Here is an 18,676-nt window from a genome sequence, read left to right as displayed (position 1 = left end):
GGTTCACGCTCCCCCAGTCAGCTTTCACATCTGACCAGTGAGTCAGACCTGAGATGTCCTAAAGTAATATGCTCCCCAAACTGTCAGGATACCATCCAGTCCCTCTTGCTTTCCATTCTCTTGCCAAAGGTCCCCAGAAGAAAACCAAGAATAGCCCCAGTCAACCTGTAACTGATCCCAGCCACTGCTCATCTCAAGGCTTTTCTTCTGTGTCCTGGAAAGCTCATTTCTATGTTTGAAATTTTGTGTTTGGAAACTCTCTTCTGCTCATTAGCACATCCGGAAAGGGCCAACCCTGAAGCCTAGAAATTACAATGTCCCTGGAGCTTCTCCAAACATTTGCCTTGCTGCAAATAATGACAAGTGAGGCTGGGGGAGTCACCAGCAGAGCAGGTGGGCCTGGCTATGAGGTGTGGGGAGAGGACATGGTTTCTGCCATATCAGGGAGCCAGACACATGATGAGAGGTTGGAAGCATCTCTGATGGCTTGTTGATGCACAGCCATCTGAAAGCAAACGCAGGGCCAAACTAGTCCTCTCAGGTCCCACCAAGTCCAGCCTCCTGGCCAGATCAAGGCTGCCTCCAGCAATGCCCGCCTGCATTGTCTGGGACATGGGAAGACCTGGGAGTCTGAACCACCCATGCGATTGCCGGCAGCCTCCAAGGGCGGCAATAAAGCTCTTTCCAAGGAGGAACACAGGACTTTGGCCATGTGCAAGTGCCCAGAGTTTTCACAGCTGTAAATCTGAAATCTGATTGACTCCAAGAAACTGGACTTTGGAATGAAAGGTCTTCTTCCTACCTAACACTGATGAGAGGAGCTCAGAGAACTGAGCTTCAGCACTGCTCTATGCTTTGTGTTTGGAGGCAGCAGACCTGGTGGTCCTGGCATTGTGAATAACTTCCTTAGATTTTCTGAGGTGTCCTTGTGAGAGCATTGCATCTAAAGAGTAACTAATGCCGTGTGTGAGCCAGCATGAAGCAAGCTGCAGCTGGGGAAGGGAAATCATTTCACTGTGTTTTGTCCTTTTGGCTTATGGGCTGCTGGGGTGGAAAAGATGAATCCTACATCCTTTGCCCTGTGTTTGTGCTCCTGCTGTTACCTTGTGCCCACCCAAATGAAGTGAAGGGGTGACTTAAGACACCAGCTGACCCTGCCACAAACCGAGATACAATGGACTCAAAATACCACTCTGTCATGGGTAATACTCTTCTGTAAGTTACTTTAATTAAAGGTTTATTATGCCAGGCTGAGGGAGCACAAAGCTGTTCATTTAGTTGTGTTTGGTGCCTATGCTTGGAAACACGGCACTTCGGCAGCACCGCTCAGCAGACCCAGGATGATTAAACACAGCAGCCAGGGCTGATGTAGAAAAGACCCACTAGAGTTTATTCCCAAATGGCATTTATAAAAACAAAGACACAATGGAGTATGCAGGAACTCATGGCCCATGGGGCACAGCATGGCCAGGTCCATGCCATCAGCCACCTGCACAGCAAGTGGACAATAGAGGGAAGAGGCAGAGGAGGCAGCTCCTGGTCTGGTCCAGCAAAGAGGAGCCTGCTGCACCACCCCAGAATGTCCACCCACCAACACAGTTACTTCAGTTCAGTGCCAGGATTCCAAGACATGAAATTCAACCACCAACCTGGTCTTTGCATCAGACTGGCATGGGGAAGCCAGGCCCTGCACTCCCACCACAGGGGCTTGTACTTGGAGGGCATCTCAGCAAGGTTTCCCATGCTCACCTCTCACCAGTGAAGAGAAACTCTTGGCCCATGAAATGCGCTAGACAAGTTCCCAGACCACTTCTGTTCTCTGCAGGCTCCCCAATTGGTTTTTCTAGTCCACATGGTGCCTGCAGACAGTCTCAGTTCCACCTGCTCCTGCAGCAGGTACCAAAGGTCCTTCTAGCAAGGACCTGACATCCTTCAGTCACCTATGATCCAGCGTATGTCCCCATCATGAGAGTGGGTGGGGCACATGACAAACCTAGAAGAAACACAGTCCATGCAGCTCAGACTGTGCTGGCTAATGCTGTGTGTGCTCTGTGCAGAAATTATCCACACACACCCCTGCATCTGTTTAATCCTTGAGCAAGCTTCTTACTCCCAAGCAGATAAATAAAACCAAAATATCTTCCTTCATACCACAGCACCACCAAAGTATACACAACTCCACATACCTCTTCTACTATGTCCCAGTCCCACAGTTGTCGCTCTGCAGGACCAGAGTCAGACATACGGCTGGAGGAACGATGAACTCGGTCCGTGGTAGGGCACCACCAGCACCAAGCCTTGCTGGTCCTGGGAACGGGGTGGCCAGCAGAGGAGCAGCCTTGCAGGGAGACAAGATGCCTTCATCCCGTAAGAGGCCATTTGAGGGATCAGTATGTTGAGGGAATCTTCATTTAGTCTACTCTTCTGTAGGGGAGGGCAGAGGAAGAATAGACTCCAGCCTGGCAGACCAGACAGTGTGGGGAAGGCTGGGGAAAGGCTTTGTGAAAGCAATGCATCTAGCCAAGGACTGAGCGAAGGTGGACAGCTGTCCTTCATCTATAGTGGCCTTTGGAAAAGGCTTTGTATCCTTAATGCTTCAGTTGTTAAGACATACTGTTAAGATTCCTCAGTCTCAAGCCTATCCCTGTATGAAAGAAGTGCCCAGGGTAGCCTGGGAAGCCTTGGAAGGTTGCAGTTAGCTCCTCAGGTCCATCTCCTGGTAGCCAAATATATACCCTGTGACTTTCATCCAACACATTGCAGTGATGCTGGTGGTGACTACCTGTCACTGAAGACACACACATGTATCAGTGCAGTTTGCACTGCTGCTGCAGTTCCAATTCACTCCACTGGTCTGAAGTCACCAAACTGGAGCAATTCAAAAAGTGGATCCCTCCTCCAGGTTGAAAAGGTTCCATTATTTTCAGTCTTCTATTTCTCGAGGCTTTGCTTCCCACACTGGCAGTATCCAGCTGAGATGAAGGTATTTGCTGGGCAGTTTAGTGTTGAGCAGGAGGTTTCGTGTGCAAGTAAGTCAATATCACGCGAAAGCACAATGGCACCTTTGGGGAATGAGGAGCTGCAGATGCCCCCAGGAGCCCCCTGGCTGATGTGGTGACCCTGGTGCCATTCAGTGTGTTTCATGACAGCTTATAATTCTTTATGATCCCTGTTAAAAATGCACCGTGCTCCTCCACCAAGTCTCTGCCCCAGCACACCATTGACACTCCCTTATGCAGGCACCACGGCACAGAGATGTTAGATATATATGATACTAAATCCAGCTCCAAGAGCTTGAGACGAGGCCCCCAGGGAGGTTTACCATTATGTTGGGAGAAGGCCCAATCGGCTGCACACTGCACAAATACTTTTTGGTAGACAGATGAATGATCCTTGCTCCAAGAGCTTACAGTCTACAAGAACAGAGCCACAGCTCCACCACTGTACAGACATTAGACCTATTTACACCCACAAACATTTTGGTCCCAGCAGAACATGTCTTTCAGACCAATGGCCCAGCAATTAGCTGACCTGGGGGCAGGGACTCGATTGCTCATTCCCTTCTTTTAATTTGCAATATCAGACCATTTCTAGCTGTTATTCTTTCCACCTCTGGTTGGGGTTCACAGCCCCAGCACCATCCTCTGGCCCATAGAAGAAAACATGGTATCAATACAAAGTCCTTCCCTGGCTGCCTGAGCCCTGGTGCCTGTGAGGCTGTCCCACATTGCCAAGGAGGCAGAGAAATTGGTGAGATGCTGAATGATACTGGACCCAGCTCTCCCCCATTATGCCTCACAAGCTGTTGGCAATTAGTTCTCTGCAGCGGGACAAGAAGGAGGGAGGCAGAATCCTCCATCCTTGAGCCCCAGTCGAGGGCAGCTGGGAGAAATCCAGACTACCATGTCTGACAAAGCTTTTCTGAGAGGAATGTCAGTTGGTTAGTTGGTATCTTAATAAGGCACACCCTCCCCATCGCCTTGGTTGGCACAGGTCAGCACCCCATGGGTGGCCCTGTCTGATTCTCCAAAACCTTGCCCAGAGCCTCCATCCCCAGATGCACCCTGATCCAGGCAGAGACCTTACAGAACATACCTGCCCTGCACGGCTGCTGGATGGGTGCTTTAAGGCTTTGAAATATAAGGTGACTCCAAACCTAACCAAGCACCCCAAAGCCCCTCTCCTTCTCATGGCCAGACCCCAGCCCTCCAAGGCCATGGGGATGGAGAAGGGGAAGGCCCTGTGTCCGGGGGCCACAGGGAAGCAGGAGAAGATAATGTTTCTATCAGGGATCGGAAAACATCCTTAAAGGAATTCAGGTTCCTCCAGGATTATTTGCTTTTAACAAGCAAACAAAGCCTGCTTGGTGTCCTAATTACATGTGTTAAAAACTTTAGCTAGGAAAAATACACCCTTGGTAAGTCTCTTCTCCATTTTTAACCCTGTTTTCCATCCAAGAAGTTAGAGACCAAGACTATGATTAAATAAACTCCAGCACACCACTTAGCTCTTCCCTTCCCACCTTCCTTCTTCACTCCTGTCCCACCCCAGGCAGTTAATTTACAGTTTGGGCAATGCTCTGCCAAGCCTCACAGGAGGCATGCAGCTCAGCCCAAAAGTGGGTTGTCCCTCCTAGGTTCCAGGCTCTCCACGACATCCTCCAGCTCATCCAGGATTTCGGAGAATGATGGTCTCTTAAATGCTTCCACCTGGAATCAGAAGAGAAAGCTGAAGAGGACACCCTGGAATGGAGGCAGCTGCTCTGCAGCAGCTCTCTTGGCTCCCAAGGTTGGGCAATGGCATCCATCCACCATCAGCACTGGTCTGGGTCACATGCCTGCTGATGGAGCTTTCTGTCACCACCACTTGGTGATCCAGGCCTGGGCTGCTGCAAAGAAGTAGCTGCAGGAAAGGTCCCATGGTATGATACAGCTCAAGCAAAGGCAGTGAGATGCTGAAAACCAGCCTGATGTAGAATCACAGAATAGTTCGAGTTGGAAGGGACTTTAAAGATCATCTAGTTCAAATCCCCTGCCATACCCTGACCTGGACAGGGTGTGGGAAATGCCCACCCAAACAGTGTAGGGGCAGGTGTTGTGCAAGGAAAGGCTGCAGGTAGGTATCAGAAGGGAGATGTGTCATTCCCTAAGTTTTTTTCATGAAGGTCAGGATTTGTTTTGTCTCCCTGATGCAGTTCATCCTCAGTGGGCTGTGATCCCCCAGTGTATTTTGGGTGTACCCTGAGGGACATGGCCACGGACACCCCCATCCTGCACCCCGTCCATGCCCGCCGGGCTGCCCTTTATGCCTGACCCCATGGAGCCAGCCTGGGGAGCTGCACCAGAAACTCCCCAAACCTGAACATCGCACAAGGGCAGAGAACAACCTCAAAGGCCATTTCTGGCAGAAGCCCGTTATTATATCAACTTGCATTAGAAAGATGCCCTTCAGCGATACAAGATCTGAACACACATATGTCTAAGCCAGCTCCTGATGTGAATCACTCCTGTGATTCAGGGCAAGTTATTCACACATCCTCCAGCCCCATGCAAGGATTTACTTCCATTTGCTGCCTTGAGCTCCGAGCAGTTAGGTGCACTATGATCACTCAGCTCCTCCACTCTCTGCCTGATTACTGCCTTTGTATTCTCTTTCTTTCACAGACGATCTTGGATCCTCACTTTCTCTCTGCTTTGGACAGCATGGGGAGGCACCCCTCAGCTTTCACCATTAACTTTTATGCTAAAGCAAGAAAGGTTGGAGGAATATGCTCTGATGGTATCTGTAATGCCAGGGCTGCTAATAGCAAGGCAGTACCCTCCAGAGAGGATCAGCCAGGTGCCTCTGCCTGCAGCCTGGCTTAGGGAGGGACTGAACATCACCAGCAACATGCTTCCCACTCTATGTTTGACATGCAAGGGAACAGGCAGGACCTTGGGATGTTCTGGGCTCTAATCCACAAACAATACACTTTTCCTAGCAGCAAACTTCAGGGTGGATTAAAGCATATAACATATGATACAAAGCCAATAAAACCAAAAGGGGGAAAAAAAAAAAAAAAGAAAAACTAACTAGCAAGAATCTCACCCAACAGCATCTAGCAGCAAGGTCCATCACCTGCTTGGGACATTCACTGATCATTCCCTGGAAGGCAGCAACATCCAAGCCATAATCCTGTGAGGAAGGGGGAAGAGTACAAAGAAAAGACTTCAGCTATAATGTCCTTTAAAAGCTCTTCATCCTTCTCAAAGTGTCAAAGCATAAAATGCTCATGGTTTAAACCTTTTAGAGTCTCCATCACAGCTATTTTACTGATGGCTATGCAAAGGTACCAGGGCAACATCAGCTCTGGCAGGACTGCACAGATAGTAAATCATTAGCAGAGCTGGGAGACCGCAGCATCCTTTTGCTTGATCTGTGCTATCCCTGTCCAGGCAGTACGTGATCTCCTGGAAAAGCTAAGACTAGGGCAACAAGAGCCACAAAAGGCAAAACCAGAAGAGGAACCAGCACCAGGTGCTGAGCAGCGGCTGCCAAGGACAGGAACTGCAAATAATCTGGTCTTCCAACAGCAAGCGAGAGCCAAAGGGGTCCAGCCAGCAGTTAGCAGTTTCCATAACCACAGCTTTGCCCCTCCAGACATCATTACATATTATTACTATGATATGTAATTCTCCTTCATCTTGTGAACACAGATGGAGCATTATTTCCTGTTCAGTCTCACAGAAACATGGAATAATCTCTGGTCACTGCCGGTTCTTTGCATTGCTCCTTGGAAAGCAGCAGTTTGTTGTTTTCCTGCTGGGTTTCCCTGTTCAGGATAAACTTTCCCTTCCCACTTTATGGAAGGGAAATGTTGCAAATGTTGAAACAAAAAAGACCATGTTTTTAGGGAAGCTCACTGTTTCCACATGAACTGTGGATTAACTGCAGCATTTTGTAAAATAAGCGTATGGGATGAAAGTTATGTTTAACCTGCCACTTCAATGGAGAAGCTGAAATGTCAAAGCAAAATGAAGTGTTTAGAACTAAGGTCTTTAAAAGGAAGTACTTAATCACAAATTGTTGATCTAACAGAAGTTTTCAAGCTATAGATGCACTGAACTCTTGTGCACTGAAATTTTTGAGATCAGATTTTCTCATGGGAAAACCTCTAGAGAGAAACCTGAATGTGAACCACATACACGTGTACAGGTCTGTCTGGTCCAGAGTGCAACCATAATCTGGTACCATGGAGAAAACACGATTGAGATTGGCTGCAGGAATCATTACCTGAGTCCTGGGAAGCACTTCAGGGTCAGCTGGGATCCTGCCCAGGATTTCACAGAGGACAATGCCAAAGGAAAACACATCCACCTACAGGAGGGGTGAAAGAGTGGGCGATGGGACAGGACATGCACAGAAGCAAAGCATGACAAAGAGGAGTACCAACAAAAAGGTCCTTAAAAAAAACTCCACAAACACTGGAGATTAAGGCAGCAAACTCCTAAACTTCTGGGCTTCTGAACCCACCCAGAAAGACCTCATCTTTGGAAAACCTGCCCCATGCTCTTTTTCAATATGTCTGGTGTTTCTACCACAGCTCTGGCACCCACCCCAGATCCTGCAACAGGCTCACTGGGCTGTAACTCATCAAGCATATTCCTCAGAGAGGCTCCACTGTGCTTGTCCACAGCAGCAGTCCATTTCCCTAAAAGTTTAACTTAACAAGGCCACATAAGGAACTTGCTAGTTGCTAAATAAAACATTACTGAGTAAAGGTCCAGGTAGCAGAGGCAGCATTTCCCAGGGAAGGAGGGAAGGGCTTTTCTGCTGTTGGGACATGTCACCAGCAAGCAGAAGAGAAATCTCCCACATTCACTCAGGGGCTCTGGGAATGAACAAAGACCTGGAAGCAGTTGCCATACCTTCCGGTCATAGGGCTCTCCCCGCAGCATCTCAGGAGCCATCCAGAAAGCAGAGCCCACCAGAGACAGCTTCCTCTCTGCATCCTTCACAGGCAGCTCCACCACCTCCCTGGCCAGCCCAAAGTCAGTCACCAGCGCCTCGTGGCCCCGCGGCGTCACTCGAATGAGGCAGTTCTAAAAGGAGCCCATGGGACATGGCATGAGATGCCTGGTGAGGAAGGGCCTAGACACTTCACTGAGCAGCACTTCACCAGCCCTTGGCCCAACTTTGCCATTGCGGGCTCTCCCCTCACCAGAGACATGCATCCCAGCAGCAAAAACGGAGTGCACGGAGCAGATATGGAATGAATGAATCACATCTGAAGCCAGGAAAGGTCCTTGGAAGAAGATATTCAATGAACATGATGATCCACATTCTTTTATCTGAAGGAGACCTCAAAATCTTGCATGCTGATCCCGTTCAGCTGTGGCAGATCAATCCACAGCACTTCTCACTACCCATGGCTACACATCCCTAACACTGCTTTCTGTAGGAATTCCTATAAGGTTTCCCAAAACCCCAGCAGTTTCAGCCTGTTCAGGTTCCCAGGATTTCCTCCTCAGCATCTGCTCCCAGGGAACTAGCTTTCTGCAGATGGCTCTCACTAGAGAGCTAGATTTCAGGTAAGCGTGTACACACATCTCTCTCATATCTTCAGCCATCACCACTGCAGGTTTCTTAGGTTTCCGTGGGGAAGGATGAACCTCTTTCAGGGGGTCCACCACAGCAAGACAGAAAGGACAGGCAGGGACCTCCAGCATTTTCTACAAGCAAATGTGGAAAGCTCCTGAGCTCATCAGTCACCACTAAACAGGAAATTACATCTCACCTGACTTCAGAGCACACTGGCCAAGAAACCTGTGGTCAGAGTGAACCAGGTTCTTGCCTTGTCCTCAGCCTGCTAACTGAGCCAAGTAAACAGCCTGAGAATACAGAGGTGAGTTTTATTCCTGTGCTGGTGTCTCTCAGAACTGTATCACGTGACTGGCTTCCCCACTGGTGACCTTCATCCATATTTCAAGTTTTTCTTAAAAATCTCACTGAGCACCAATAAAAACAGCTGTAAGAGATACACCACTACCTGCCCAGGCTCAATTGCAAGGACTTGCAGGCTCCACTTCAGTGAATCACCAAGCCAGCCTCCAACATCAGCTGAGACAGACATGATCCAGGCTGGTGGTCAACCCCTCAGCTCACATTCCCTGTGGTATCATGATCTACCACAGGGTACAGATCTACCTGAGGTTTGGGTAGTTTGTCCAAGACAGATCAACAAGGCACTGCCCCACCATGTTCCTACTGCCATACCAGTGGCAGAGAAAGAGCCACATCAAAGCCCATCACCATGGACAAACCTTACAATGGCAAACCCCAGTGCTTGTTCCTGCCCCCATCAAGCAGCATGAGCCCATGCTGAGAAAATCAGCCACCCAGGCACTGGGCTAATACATCAGGAACATGATGCACCTTTGTGTTACACCCAAAGCCTGTCTCCAGATGCCAGTCTGCACACTTAGTGAGACCTAGGGAGGTGACCATTCTAAAATTGGTGACGTAGACCCTATGGATCAAGGAAGAACAACTTCTCTGCACTTGAGGAGACACACATCTCCTGAGCTCTGCTGGTGCTCTGCACACAGACAGGGACCATCTCACACGGCATTCGTTCCCAGAGCCCGTGACCAGCTCCTGTTAGCAACAGCTTCCCCTTTTCTGTGAGCAGGAAAGGAAATCTTTAAATCTGGAAGAGCTTCTCCTGCAACTGTAGGCAAAGAAAACCATGTGCAATCCTGCACACATTTCCATCTGGTTTCTTTTCTGAAAGCAACTGCACTAGAAGTAATTATTTTTATCTCTATCTGGGTGTCCTGCTTGCCAAGTGATGAATGCAATGTAATGATGGGTTTTATCAAGAAAGCTTCCTTGCCTGCAGAGGGATTAGCATGGAGTAGAGGATCAGCATGAGGCCTCATGGTCACAGCCCTAAAGGGTCCTCTACACAATCAACTTCAGCAATCCAGAGGAGATGTCCCCTTTCCAGTGCATACCTTGGAGTTGAGATCTCGGTGGTAGATGTTCTTGGAGTGCAGGTAGATCATGCCTCTGGTGATGTCAGAAGCTAAGTCCACTTTTTCCTTCCAGGTCAAAGCAATGTCTTTGCAGGCCAGGAGCTCCTCCAGGCAACCCCCATTCACATACTGTGAAACAGAGGCAAAAAGCGGTGGCTGTGTGGCCAGGCACAAGCTCTGCTGGAGCTCCCAGGAACCCCTCCTTCAGGTTGAAGCTTGGGAATACCACTGCATGCAGGGGCCCCTGTGTATGGTATGGTGCAAATACCCCTCCAGTCACAAGCAGTCACCACCCATCTCTGGGCTCTGCCCCACTCCAGGGATCCAGCCAGATGCAGTCCTCACTCACAGGCAGCAAACTAGATGCAAGAAGCCTAACAGCAGCTCAGTGAATGCCTTCTGCCACCAACAGCATAGGAACAAGGTGAGACCTCCCAGGAACCAGCCCAGGCTTTTCCATTAGACCACACCACCATTCCAGAGCCACCCTGGAGGTTCTGCGACTGTCTGCTTGACTTTCTACTCCTGGCTCCTCTTCTCCCTGCCATCTGGCCCATTCTGGCCCTCTGGTGGTACCAATCCAACCTAAAACACTTTTTGGTTATCCTGCTTGAATCTCATGGCCCTGCAGTGACTGTGACCAGCTGTGGGGGAGACAGGACCAGAAGCTCCTCCAAGGCAATCTTGCTGGTCCAGAGCCATTCATAAGCACACGAGTTGAAGAGGTGTAGATATGCATTATAGCACATCTGCCATCCCCCCTGCCAAAGAATCTCAGGGTCATTGCCTGCTCACAGCGCACTCACAAGCTAGAAACCTTTACCTCCAGAATTGGGTACAGCTTGTCATCCTTCACGCATATCCCAAGGTACCTAAGCAGAACACACCAAAAAAAGAAAAGCAAAGAAGCCATCAAGGTTCAGCTCAATCCTTCATTGCAGAACTGCCTTAGAGATACCAAACCAACTCCAGCCCCGAGCAGCGCCCACTGCTCATGGCTGGAGGATGTGCCCACCTGACAATGTTGGGATGGGACAGCTTCTGTAGCAGGCTGATCTCACGTACAATCACCTCTTGATCCACATCATTCTTGTAGATCTTCACCACCATCACTTTAGAAGCAGCAGCCTGGGTCACCTGGAGCCAAATTTGGAGCAAGACACCTCATAGCTTCCAGAGGTCTGCCAGCCCCTCTGGACAACAGCATCCAGTCCCAACCAAAGGCTTGAATCTCATTTCCCTGCTGCCCAGAGCTTTTGCTGTTATTTGCACAAGTGCAAGATGCTGTCCCTTCCACATAAGCTCCACTCCAGTGATGCCTGCTTGGGTAGCTGGGAACAGCTACAGCCCTCCTGTCCCAACACATCACAACACTATTTCTCTGCCAAAATTTGTGCATTCTTGGGCTCCTGGGAGGAGTTTCTCAGCCCACCCTGGGTTACCACAGAGCTGTTCTTCTCCCCTCTAATGCCTTGATTCAGTGTCCTTTCCCAACCACAGCCTGCCCCCACATCTCCATCCCTCCTTCCTACCTGGGCCTTATCAGTGCACCAGACTGCTGGCCACACTCCCCATCTCCAATTCCTCCTGCACCCCTGCCCATGGCCAGCTCCCTTCCACGCAGGCTCTGCCAGACAGACCCAACAAAGGAAGCACAGAGTCAGCTCGTCTCTCTCCCACATCCCAGGACGGAGGTCCCATGTCTGCTTCCCAGCCACATGCTACCCTGAACCCCTGCTATGGAATACCACCAGACATTTCATTCCTAGAGCTTCCCCCAGGCAGCAATACTGGAAGAGAAAGAACAGCAATCATAATGCTTTTCCCCCACCTTACAACACTGAACAGACTGAGCAGGCATTTGGGGAGGAAATTTGTTGTCCCCTGTGGAGGCACCAGGGTTGGGCAGTACTGAATGCAGGGATTTCATGCAGAGGTCCTGTGGCGCTCAGCCCTGAGAGGACCATCCAGGGCCCCTGTACTGCAGCTGATGTTATCTGGGTTGACAATCCAAATAGCAGTTTACAGACTACATCACAGAGCACTGTGGTACTTCAACATTTCCATTCTCAATTAACATCTGTTTTAAGGAAGACTGATGTATCAGATGTGGCCCACACTGATGTCCTGACAGCTCCCCCAGGGTTAGCAGGGAATCAAGCCACATGTCTAATTTTCTCTCATTTTGACGTGGGGTTTTGTTTGTTTGTTTTAAGGGAAAAATATTTAGACACAGCACGAGCTGGCTTAAGAGCAGCACTCTGAGTCCCAGAGTGTCACTCTCTGTGATGGATCACTTTACAGATAAGGTTACTAACTCAGTTGAGGGGAACAAAAAGCAGCATGTTAGACTTACCTGGGCTGGAAGGACAGAAAGGGTCATTATAACCAGGGTCACAAAACAAAGTGTCTTGGGAGCAACATGAACTGCTGCTTCCTTTCTGAAAGAACTCAACCTGACAGTCAATGTTATCACTGAAATAACTCTGCCTCTCTACTCGAGCAGGTCATAAGGAAGCTAGAGCTCTGTACCGCCCACCTGATGGGACTTCATAACCACAGACTATGGGTCACTAACCAGATGTAAATATAAAAGATGCTATCAATCATTTTTGCCCAAATATTGTGAGTGCCCTTATGCCCAGCACAGAGTACAGGGAGCATCTGAAATCTGGAAGATCTGAAAAACTTTCAGAAGAGCTAATACTGAGTTTCAGTGAGACCTACTAGCTCTGCACAAACTCTGTTGGAGACTCTGAGCTACACTCAGCTTTCAGGTGAGGTTGCATGTCCCAGCTGGACACTAGTGGAGTTCATAATTACTCTGTCCAGGCTTGTGGAGTCAGTGAGTGCTGATGGTTTTCCTGTCCACAGGGCAATGTAAAGTCCAGCCTGGTCTGGAAAAGAAATGACTGAAAAGCAAGGGTAGACCTAAACCCCAAAACCAGTAGTGGGAGAAATAGGCAAAGGTAATGGGCTCAGAAGGCCTCTTCCAAGACCACATATATTCATATATAAATAGTTCCTTATTGCACATCAGAAAACTAGGGCAGAGAAAGAGGGAAAGCACCTTGTGCCCAGGTCATGCAATACATAACCCACAGACCAGAAGGCTGTACGAAGACTTCTTGAGTTTGAGTCACCAAGTAGAACCAAGTGAATTCTCCTTCCTCAGCCAAACCACATTTAACTCCTGAGAATGGGCTTACCCAAAGTAAAAAGGACAGCAAAAGCAACAGGCAGCCAGCACAGGCAGCACCAGCACTGCAGGGAATCTATGTTCTTCCTGAGAGAGCACATTGGAAGACACCATCTGTTGACAAAGAGCTTCAAAGGACCATGGCCAGTGATGCTTTGCAGCAGGAGTTCTGGTGTTCAGGGCTATGAGTCCAGAGGGGAGTAGCTGACGCAAGAGGACCACAAGTCATCAGAGCACTTGGTTATGGACATACTTGAATACCCAGACAAATGTCAAGTCCCCACAAAGGACAGTCCTTGTCCCAAGTCCTCCTCCACTGTCTTTTGACTATTTGACCCATAGCATTTCATTCAAACTTTATTTTTTTTACACTTCTTTTTCTGCTTCTGATACAAGAAATTATTTCATTTTCATTCAAGATCCATGTCTCCAGCCTGCCTACTGCTGGAATTTCATTCACTGCCAGGGCAGGAGGAAACTGTCATGCACAGAGGAAACAGCAACTGTTACTATGAAAATTTGCTAGATAAAGGAGAGAGAAAGTAATAGCAACAGCATACTGTGTAGGTGGGCAAAAAAAATACTAGAAGGAGGCTTTGGTGGTAAGAGGTATTTGTCATGTATTGCTCTAGTCTGCAAAGAGCTGCCACAGACCTTTGGCTGGAGATTTCCCTTGAACAGCTGTAGTGCGCTGTCCCAGGACCCGGCAAAGCAATGTGACATCTGCTTTCAAGAGATGAAGGCTGAGTCTTCCTTCCTAATGTGAAGCACCTCCTTTCACTTTGCTGTTCATAAAGCCGAAGGCTGCAGGGAAAAGAGACCCAAGTCTCATCCACTCCCCCTAATGAAGCAGTGGCACTCCCAGACTGAGGAGCGAAGCTAGCAGCACCCTGGATCCTGTGCTTCCTCAGAGAGGGTTAAACAAACTCCCACACAAATAGAGCTTGGTGCAGGGAGGAACTTGACAGCCCCAGTGAGAAAAGCAGTTTTGTTTTGGTGACACACCAGCCTGCACTGGCTTGCAGGGAGCCACGAGTCTCCTGCCACTAAGGCAGCAGAGGCAGAAGCAGATGGACCAGCAGCCTGTCCCAGCTTGACCCTGCCCCAAGCCCCCTGCTCTTCCTCAGCATCACCACATTACAGGGCAGCAGCTGGGGAGGAGTGACAGCGCTGGCATCTCCACGGCTTGTGGGCAGTGGGTCTTCTGGGAGACACACACAGCTTAATGTTATGTTCTTTTTCTCTATATATTTTGCTACAGTTTTGGTAACAAAACACAGAGCATAAGTATCCCCTAATCTCATCCAGTACTCAGATTAGCTCCCTGACAAGCGTTTTGTATGGCAAGACAACAGTATCAGTGAATACTGACTGACCAGGTCCTCCTATCTCCTTTTTCACTATGAAAGGGATGTGCATCAAAGGCAATGTGCTCGATGTGCAGAGGGGTTGTCCTTTCCTCCCTCACCTCATCCAACCTGCTAGAGAATGCTGGGAGGGATGAAGACAAGGAAATAAGCTTGGGAACAGATTCCTCAGGTAAGGTGCTATCTACACAGCCTCAGCAGCTGCTCTTACACGAGGTCGTGGGCTGTCTGCGTGTCAGTTTACCTTGTAGACCTTGGAGAAGAAGCCACTGCCTATCAGCTCGGCGTTGAAGTTTTCCCAGAACTCCAGCTTCCTGACAGCCGTGCGCAGCCTCTGCCAGCGGTCCACATGGTAGTAGGTGTCAGACGACTCACCACAGCACTGTATGAGGCCAGAGGGCTCTGGTGCGATCAGCCCTGCTTCACACATCATGGGGGCAGCAGCTAAAACACAGTGTGTTTCACAATAAGCCAACAGCGGTATTTGGACATCAAACAAATACCTGCACTAGAGACCAGGACTCGATGAAGCCTCAGGAAATGGGGGAGAGTAGATGAGGCACTGAGGTGATGCACCCTGCACATATTGCACCGGAACCCGCTGGAGTTAGGCCTGCCTTATGCAGGTTGTATTCATATTTCTTTAGACTAGGACTTAAAGATGTTAAATCAGCATATACTTTCTTATACCTCCTAAAGGTTTACAGCAGGTTGGATGTATCACCTTCCAGACATGATAGTGCACCCAGGAAAAGTCTAGAGGTCTTGGTCTTGCTCAGCCAGCTTATGTTGGGTTAAAAGCCACTGTGTGTAAACTGGGCTTTCAGTATAGGTCACATGCCACATACAAATGCCAAATCCATTCCCACAGAGCTCTAGACAGGACTTAGCTACTATTGCAAACAGAGGGTCGTGACTTGAGTGTGCTAGCAGGAAACAGTCTTAAAAGGGTCCTCACTTTGGCAGGTGCCTACAGCTCAGTATAAGCCCTGAAGAATGACAGAACAAGGAAATGCCCCAGCAACCCTCCTGCTGTCTGTGTCCCGAATTTGACTCCAAGTGCCTCTGCTGAACTGTCTTCCTCTTACACTGCTCTGTTTCTCATACTTCCCTCTCCAGCCCCCTCATGCTGTTGCCCTTCCTGCCTTTTATAGCACCAGACTCACACTCCTCCAAAGCCATATGCCATTCTTCTCCTTCTCTCACATCACTTGCCTCTAATTACTTCCAAAATGCAGAGGAGGCAAATCCAGTGGAAAATGGGCTTCTGACACCCTGAGGGAGGTGAATAAGGCGCCACTTCCATATAATTGTAACCAACCATTGGTACGCCACAAAGCTGTCTGAGCACCTTCCACTGGCGGCATGTGCTGATTCCTGGGGCTCTGGCGAGCTGCTTTACCAGACTGTGACCAGATGAGACAACAGTCAACAAAGCAATTTTTCAATGCTTCCAGCTGAAGCAAAGGTAAGCTCTGCTCTCCTTAAGCTTCTGCCCTAGGTCTTGCACCAAACAATAAGCTCTATCAGCATCCTGTGGATTATTTCATGGCTACTTTGCTTCTACAGGGAAAGGCAAAATTTCCTAGAATCATAACACCGTAGAACAGTTTGGCTTGTTAGCAACTTTAAAGCCCATCCAGTTCCAACCCCCTGCCACGGGCAGGGATACCTTCCACCAGACCAGGTTGCTCCAAACCCAGTCCAACCTGGCCTTATGTACCTTGGACAGAGATCTCTAAAAGTCCTGGGCAACACGTCAGGGGTTGGGTTTTTTTTTTAATTATTAATTTGCACTAATAATATTAATGACATTGATGTTACAATAATATTGTTAATTTCCATTGAGATGTGCATAAAATGTTTGCACCAGCTACCTCATTCTCCCACAGTCCAGCCAAGATCCAGAGAGCTGCCAAACAGGAACAGACAGATGTGGTGGCAGGGCTAAGCAAGGCAGGTGTTCGCGAAGAGCCAAGGGCTGGGACATGGGGCAGGCAGACAGCTGGCACTGAGCAGAGCAAGGATCCCTGACACAAACAGCAGGCAAGCTCCATGCTGAGACTCGGAGAGATGCAACGGAGGGGAACAACAGCACAAACTTCTCAAAGCAGCCAGACCCCAAGATTGCCACCACAAGACAGTCCCACACAGACTGCAGGAATCCAGTCCCAGCAAAATCAACATGATACATGGGCTCCTACCTGACCACACGGCAAACACCTGCAGGACCAAATCCTTGGAACTGCTCATAAGCAGGGGAACCCGTGACCATGATAAGTGGAGATCACTCAGATCAGACAGGGCACATGAAGGAGGTTACAAGGCCACAGTTTTACCCCCGCTGTGACCCAAGGACAGGCAACTAAGGAACATCCCATGACAGGACACAGCTGCAGGGACCTGCCTGGAGGTTTTTGCCTTGGGATGGTCACTGCTCCTTACAGCCAGCACCATTGAAATGCAGGCGTGCTCAGCCCCCTCCCATCCAGCCTGCACCCAGGCACCATGTACTGGCACCAGGGGAGAGGCTAATGCAGAAGCAGGAGACAGTACTCATCAATCATACTCAGCGCTGCACCAAAGGCATTACATTCCCACAGGCATGATTCATCTGCAAGGACCATTCTGCAAGGATCTCTGGTGTACAAAATGGCACAGCTCTAGCACAGCTTGCGGGATGGATGCAGCAGGGCAAGGCACTGGGTGCACGAGCTGGTGGCAGGGTGCAGCGAAGGGCTTTTATTGCCCAAGGCCATGCTCAGCATGCAGGGCCACAGCACAGGAGGGCAGACGCAGGAGGTGCTGCAGCTCCAGGCCAAGCAAGTGGTGCTTCATGCTCAGTTGGCAAGACACAGAGGAACTCCTCCACATCCTGCACAACTGACCAGGACATAATGCTGACAGGGTCTAACTGATCCTGCTGACCCCAAGCCACCAACAAGGATGCACTCTCAGCATTTACCCACTCCTGCACCCAATTCTGAGACACAGGTTTGCCCTCTCCTGTTGTGTGGATGGTAAAACAGTAACACAGTGACCCACAACCTCACTCCAGAGGTGTGGCAGAGCTGCAGTGAGCACCCCCAACTGCTGCATTAGCTACCAGAGACACATTTACCCAGCAGGCTCTGAAAGCCTCTGCCTCCACTTTAGCACCCTTCGGTCACAAAGGAAAAAGGAGCCATTCCCACCAGAGCAGCAGACCTGACCCCAGCCACCTTGGAGCCCCTCTTGCCTGCAGGGTGACCCACAGGTCCCCTTGGGCAAGGCAGGCTGCCTGAGGCTGCATCTTCCACAGGGAATGGTTTCCTTTTCAGAGGCCTCTCTTTTCAGTGCTTTTCCCATGTACCATCTCCTCCCACCAGGACCTAGTTCCTCAATTGCCTCTTTGTCCAGTAAAGAATCCCTGCAGCATCCCCAGCATGCCAGGAATGGCCCCTCACATTATGCTGCTGAGTGGGAGCAGAGTCTTTATTTTTTTCTTATAAATGTGGCTGTTTACCCCAGATTAGTGCTGGCACGTAGGCTGGGGGGAAAAAATGGCCTTTCAAAATGCCAAGATTTATTTGAAGGCTTCCTAGGAGCTGTGGAGAAGGAGAGGGAGCAGGAAGGGCTGTCTTGGGGGACAGCCCGCAGCCCTGGACAGCAGGCAGGGCACACTCTCGTGTCACCAGCACGGTTTAGAGCACCCAAAGCCCTGCTTTTATCTGAACAGGCAAAGCACTGGGGCAGCTGCCCATATCTCCAGTGCTCCCAGATCAAACTCAACCCACAGGGAGGACACAGGCTCGGCCACAGGAGGATGCTCATCCCCTTTGAGGCTGCCCTACCTTAAGGGAAAGGGGAGAGAGAGCCACTGGCTTTCACTACCCTCTGGGGAAATTGCTCATGTCCTCAAGCTTTCAGCTGCTGCCTCTGTACACAGCAGCCAACATGCACCTCCCAGCTCCCCAGGGTGGCAAGAAGCACCAAGGAAGCAGCTCACAGGCAGCCTGGAAATGTTTGGATGCTGTGAGCTGTCACTGCAGGGAACGCACTCCTTGACAGACTGAAAACCTTAAATTAGCAGTCACTTTGAAAAGCAGCCCTGG

At 49.6% G+C, this 18,676-nt stretch overlaps 1 protein-coding gene across 5 annotated transcripts in view; it reads right to left on the bottom strand.

Annotated features, from left to right (window-relative positions):
* The window catches only part of LOC115616921 (ankyrin repeat and MYND domain-containing protein 1-like), an 83,192-nt gene that overhangs the window by 51,647 nt on the left and 12,869 nt on the right, over positions 1 to 18,676 (bottom strand). For 3 of the 5 annotated variants that reach the window (XR_003994437.1, XR_003994438.1, XM_030506729.1), the window contains exon 2: positions 14,827 to 15,026. The exons of 1 other annotated variant lie outside the window; for it this stretch is intronic. Coding sequence is in view for 2 of the 4 variants with exons in the window: in XM_030506729.1 (XP_030362589.1) it covers positions 14,827 to 15,015 (189 nt within the window). In the remaining 2 variants the exon portion in view is untranslated. Of the gene's footprint in view, positions 1 to 1,206; positions 4,710 to 6,087; positions 6,175 to 7,272; positions 7,357 to 7,907; positions 8,082 to 9,995; positions 10,146 to 10,839; positions 10,889 to 11,031; positions 11,154 to 14,826; positions 15,027 to 18,676 lie in introns of those variants that run through there. One more of the 5 variants, XM_030506732.1, reaches the window with a different exon arrangement.

Source organism: Strigops habroptila, chromosome 15 (assembly GCF_004027225.2).
Source record: "Strigops habroptila isolate Jane chromosome 15, bStrHab1.2.pri, whole genome shotgun sequence".
Taxonomy (NCBI): domain Eukaryota; kingdom Metazoa; phylum Chordata; class Aves; order Psittaciformes; family Psittacidae; genus Strigops; species Strigops habroptila.
This window is presented reverse-complemented; position numbering and strand designations above follow the sequence as displayed.